The sequence below is a fragment of the Pinus tabuliformis genome, chromosome J (genome assembly GCF_031772625.1).
Source record: "Pinus tabuliformis cultivar Carrire ecotype Pingquan chromosome J, CPIR1, whole genome shotgun sequence".
Classification (NCBI taxonomy): domain Eukaryota; kingdom Viridiplantae; phylum Streptophyta; class Pinopsida; order Pinales; family Pinaceae; genus Pinus; species Pinus tabuliformis.
This window is the reverse complement of record NC_142295.1, coordinates 677,913,502-677,919,501: the sequence shown is the minus strand read 5'-3', so window position 1 is coordinate 677,919,501 and position 6,000 is coordinate 677,913,502. Positions and strand designations below refer to the sequence as shown.

Genomic DNA, 6,000 nt, shown 5'->3' with positions numbered 1-6,000 from the left:
CCCTCATCTTAACATACAATTTGAGCAGTAACAAGGAATAAGTTGGGGGAAAACACTTGCTGATTTGTCTGAATTTTTTCCACACAAATTCCAACTTCCTGGTTAACAATGGGAGATACTTCTTATGAAGTCATAATTTAATTGTTTGGCACTACTGAGTGTGGCTATAATGGCTACAAACAATTGAAGTAGCTGAGTAGAGTAGTATGTCCAAGCACAACATTTTAACAATAATGGGATCAGTTTCAAGTTTTCAACTATTGCCCTTCAAAAAAGTTTGGAGCATGTATGGGAATTCTAACAGTGTCCACTTCGCACAACCACTTTGTTGTCAAATTGCATGCTGTTGGTTCCACATGAAACTTTAAATATAGTTTACGGTTTTCCTTGAATATAACATTTTCTACTAGTCTATTTTATAAAATATGTAAGTTTTTCAAATAATATTTGAGCAATATAATGTTAATACAAAAGCAGTGGTCTTAGACATACTAAAACATAACAGACAATAACATCCTCATGATATCCCTATTAAAGAGACATGCATGCTATAAATCCTATGTTAAGTAATTCTTGGAGCTAGTCCACAAAATATTATGAGAAATAGTACATACAATTTGCTTATTCAGGATATAGCACAATTTCCTATTACTTCAAGTATGTACCAAACCATTCCAACATTTTATCGTGAGCCAACTCTGCATTTTTCACGGCAATTTCATTGTCATTGTCGTATCTTATTGCCCAGCCATGAGAAACTGCAGGGTAGATCTTCACAAAACTATCTATCTGTAATAAACAATGAGACACAAAATGCATTAGATTATGTTAATCTTCTCTTAAGGTTGATCAGAAGTTTCAAACATCAACAATAAAAAAATAATGAACTCGGTTTATGCTGAAGAAAATATGGAAAGCAGGGAAACTGGTCTCTCAACACCTCTTGCTGAATTTTCAGCGGTTGAGACATGTCAGAGATCTGCCTCTAGCAGCATTTGGTGTTTCAGATCACCTGCAAGCTCATTGGAGTCAATCCTCAGATCCAAAGTGAAATCCCTCGCTAGAAAAGGTATTCTCACTTGGTTAGATCTTTAGGACATAGAAAAAGGAAATCAGGTATCTTGGAGGGATCTTTCTCGGAATCACATACTCCACAAGAAATATATTATGGACATCATTTGGTCATTGATCCAAGTGCAAAATTCAAAGTGACCTTAAAGTATAAAGAATTATGCTCCATGGAAAGACTCTAGCCAACTGGTAGACCTGTTTATAAATATGATTTCTAAGCTTAGTATGGATGGACCACACAGAGAGCATTAGTTGCAGATAAGGCAAACCAAAGATGAAAATTAAAGAATCCAGAAGACAGATCGATCAAAAGGAGTGACTATTTGGAGGTCTCCATATGCTTTTAAGCATATAGGCACAAGTTGGCTCACACTTTTACATGTGCTTCCAAGTAAACAGGAACTAGCCAGGTTAGAACTTAGGACTCACTACTGGGCATTATTGTGTTCTGTGTAGAAGAAAAGAAGATTTGACTCATGCCTTGCAAGTGTGGCTTCACCAAATATATTTGGAAGGATATTCTGTCACACTCTATCTTGTTTCTTCACCCTATGCATTGGAGGGCAGTCTTTCTTGGAGGTTTGTTTATGTGTAGAAGTCGCTTCTAGTTGTTGCTTAGACTCAGCGCTCCCTTCCTTCAGGTTAATTGTTGTAAACATGCTTTTGAAGGTAGCAAGATTTCATGTGGGAGCCTTGTGTTGCACAGGTCAATGGATAAGCATGCAATCCAAGTAGCTTCTAAAGGTTCTTTCCTTACAAAGTACGTTACAGATTTGGATGATGGTGCTCAGTCTGAAAAGTTGTCACTTCTAGCATGGGTGCAAAGAAGAAGCATTGTATAGCACTTAATGTATCTTGTATAATTCTGTAGTAGAAGATTCAGCTTTTTGAAACAAAAACAAGGCCGTCTGTAATACAAGTGTATCATACTATCCTTCCAGACTAGAATAATCATTTGCTGGCAAGTTACTAAACAAATTGAGTAACAACTGAGATTCAACCCTTAGCATGCAAACACTTATTTCCAAAATCCACATGTGAGGACTTAAAATAGAATTGAATGCATGGCTGAAGATTGAATAGAGCGCATTGGTCAGAATCAATGAAATCGGATTCGTCCCCTAGGTCCTATGCGTTCCGAATCCGGCGAATCAGACACGATTCGGGTGGATTCCTGTCCGAAAATCGGGACACGTCGTGTCCAATTGGAACACTTCGAATCTGGAACATGTCCCAATCAGGACACTTCAAATCTGGAACATGTCCAATCGGGACACTTCGAATCCAGAACGTGTCCCGATCAGGACACTTCTATTTGCACATTCACTTGTTTAGTTTGTTGTGGGTTTGCTATGGGTGTTTGGGAGCAAGGAGCAAAGGGTGTGGGAGCATTTTCAAGGAGAGTCAAGCAACAGGTAAGTGCTAGAGCTTGTCAGATTTGATGATGGTGATACTATAGAGGGGTCATCCTCCACACTGGCAGATGCAGAGATGACTTTGGATATAGAGGAGGAAGATGCAGCAGAGGAGAGCAGTGGTGACCATGATGATGAGGATAGTGATGCTGATTTTGATGATGACTATGAGGATTATTGACTCATGAGTCATGAGCTACCCACTGCCTTGAGGCTTGTATACTTGTAATTGTCCTTGTTTTGTATTTGTTATTTCTATTTGCCATTGGCATTGCACTACCTATGTAAACAGTAACACATTTTAATTTTGATGACTTAATGAGAAAACTACAATATATTTATCTCACTATCTTGTCTTTCTCATATTAGATCATTGATGAATTGAATATGTATTATAAATTTATAATTTATAATTTATCATTTATGTCACAATTGTATTTGTAATTTTGTATGCATAATGTTACTTTGTAAAACTTACATCTAGATGAAGATCTATGTTTAAATCAATGAATTTGTATAAGAAATATCTAATTTTTAATATATATATATATATATAACGTATCCGAACGTGTCCTGTTCTGGGGGTCAACGTGTTCATATCCGACACTTGAATCCCCGTGTCAGGTGACTTAGGTCAGAATGTTATTATGTGAATTCTATTTGTGCTATTGCTTCCTTAATTCAGATGAAGCATACAGTTCCAATGGAAGAAAAATTGCAACTTCTAATGTTAATAGAACTTTGCTAAGACAATATGTCAATCAACAGTTAAACATCAATCTATGAAATGGATTTGCATGTTCTTTTTGTTCTAGGTAATCAATGTTAGTTTTTGTTGTTTTGGTAACATCGGCCAAGTGTTCTAGTCTCGATTTGTGTCTAAGAGGTTAAGGAACTCGAGATCTCCAAAACCCATAAAAGGTTTCATGAGATAAGCTTGTGAAACGCCTTAATTAAATTAATTAGCCATATTTAATTATTTCCTAAGTCTAACTTAAGAAAAATGGTTAATTCAAGTGAATTAAGGAGATCAACCTATGCTCTAGAGACTTCCAAAAAATCACACGGACCAAGTCTAAGATGATCTTAGTTGTTGATGAGGATCTAATCATGGCCATTGGTGTTCCAGGAGAGATTATAAGGGCAAGTGGATTGGGTGGAAACTGATACAAGAGGAGAGCAAGTTTCTTTGGCAAATCGAGCTATCCAATTGTCGTGATTCAACAAGAGATTTCGAGCTAGAAGGAGAACATCAGTGATTGAGGGAGAAACAAAGGAGAACTCCAGACGAGTTTCCCAGCAGTTTTCCAGTGTCGAAGAGGCAAGAAAGAGGGAGGCTGAATTAATCTGTAGATGTCGAATAGCCCCTACAAGCAGCCAAAAACCCTATTACAAGTTGTCGAAGATGTGAAAATTTCAAGTCTAAAAACGTATTGCAGCAACTGGAAATTATTTTTCTAATTGTTAATTAATTTAACAATTTATCTGCTATGGAAAATACCGAATAATTCACACTGCAACCTTCACAAATAAACTACGGAAGAAAATAACGTTGGAAATTGAGAAAAAACTAGCACACACATAAAAAATTTACACAGTTATTTTTGGACAAATGTCCCCGAAAAAACCCAACTTGGGAAAATCAGTATAGCAGCTGAGGGTTTTTATTATTATATAGCAGTGAGAAATTTTTTAGTACAATCTAGATGAACAAACTGGCAATTTACTACAGGAGAAACTGACCACAAAAATTAGTGAGACAAATTTTGTCTCACCCAGCACTGATCCAGCTATGAAAATGGCTCTGAATGGGCTCCATGAAACCCATGTGTCAACCTCTGCATCAAACCTGCACAGGCACTAGAACACTTTGCTTGGAGCTGCAACTAATCAAGCCATCTGCCACCCAGTGTCTGTGAATGACTCGCTAGCACCTCCCAAAAATCTTCCCGGCCTCCAACAACTGAATCAACCCTCTGTCTGACCAAATCGAACTCTGCCTCTGAAGCTTTTGCGCTGCCTCTTCGCAACCTCACTGAGGAAAATCAACCCTCCTGTAGCTGACTCTCCAAATCTGGAAAAACTTTCCTCCGAACTCACTGCCCCTGCCCCTCACTGTCTTTGGCTTTCTGACCATTGTTGTTGCTCTATGGTAATCGAACTCCACAAGTGTGTTCTCCATCTACCCATCGACTTCTTATTATAATCTTTTGTTGGACCTCCAACAGCCAAGATTAAAACTTAATCAAGGGCCCAGATTATTTCCCTGTCGATTTGTGTGAGTTTCTAGATAATTCACAGCTTATCTCAATTAATACTAATTAATTAGCCCCTTTTCCTAAGTTTAGACTTAGGAACCAAAGCAATTTAGCCAGCCAAGATCCTAAGCTAATAACTAAAAATAGGCTAATAATCTAATTGAGACACTTTTAGGTGGAATTTCCAAAGACTATTTATGGTTTATGGAGAACTCCTATATTCTAACCTCTCCACAAAGTTTCAAGACTAGAACACCTTCGATGCTATAAAAACTAACACTCCCTCCTAGCGAGGAAGGAATTCTAGTGTCGTAGTGCTACAACACCATGTCTGTATATCACCCTTTGTCGCACTACTAATGTTTGGCAACTGTGATTGCCTGCCACTTCCCACCAACAACTGCGCAACTCTAATGTTGCATCTATGTTGTTGTTGATACCATTGCCAACTCTGCATCTGCACTGCAACTCCCTCTCATTTGTTGTTGCTGCAACTGCAACATATGCAACTAACAAACATCTGAAATATTGAATCATCTACACCTGTTGCATTTGTCTCCTGAATCCTGACTGCTACTAGCATTTGCACTGTCTAATAAAGAATTTGCGTTGTTGCCAACTCTGCACTGAGCCACCTGTGTTGAAATTTCTAAGTCTGACACGTCAGAAATTCCTATTGCATTATTTGGTTTATTTCACCTACTTGTTTATTCCTTAACAAGTTATTTAACCATATAAATACTGAAAATAAACACAAATGCAGTCTCAACTCATATACAGATCATCAACTGAAATAATAGACAAACACACAAGGGACACCATTATTTTTGGACAATCGTCCTCGGAAAAACCCAATGCAAGAAAATTGGTGCAGCAGTTCTAAGGGTTTTATTATTAAGCAGCTTTCTTGAGTACAACTAGGGTGCCAAACTGGCTCACCCAATAGAGATTTTTATACGGTAGTAATACCTCTTCTCGGAAGCATATATTCTGATTCTCAACACTAGTCTGCCCCACAAAAATCCTTTCAGCGCTTCTCCAAGGCTCTGCATCATCCCAGCTAGCCTCTACGTTGGCCCTCTGCCTCTCTGCATCAGCGCTTTGGCCTATTGCATCACTCACGCAAGCCCCTCAGCCTCTACGCAGTCTATGGTTGGCTCTGCGTAGCCTCCTCAATCACTGTGCTGGCCCTCTGGCACTATCTCTGCCTCTTTGCTATGTACTCACTACCCCTCGCTACAACTCAGATCACTTGT

The 6,000-nt window shown here is 38.4% G+C and overlaps 1 protein-coding gene across 2 annotated transcripts in view; it reads right to left on the bottom strand.

Annotated features, from left to right (window-relative positions):
* Positions 1-414: 414 nt before the first annotated feature.
* The window catches only part of LOC149228667 (endo-1,3;1,4-beta-D-glucanase-like), a 302,648-nt gene continuing 297,062 nt past the window's right edge, over positions 415-6,000 (bottom strand). For both annotated transcript variants that reach the window (XM_089378319.1, XM_089378320.1), the window contains exon 7: positions 415-789. In XM_089378319.1, the coding sequence (XP_089234445.1) occupies positions 649-789 (141 nt within the window). In that variant the 3' untranslated portion in view covers positions 415-648. The remainder of the gene's footprint in view (positions 790-6,000) is intronic.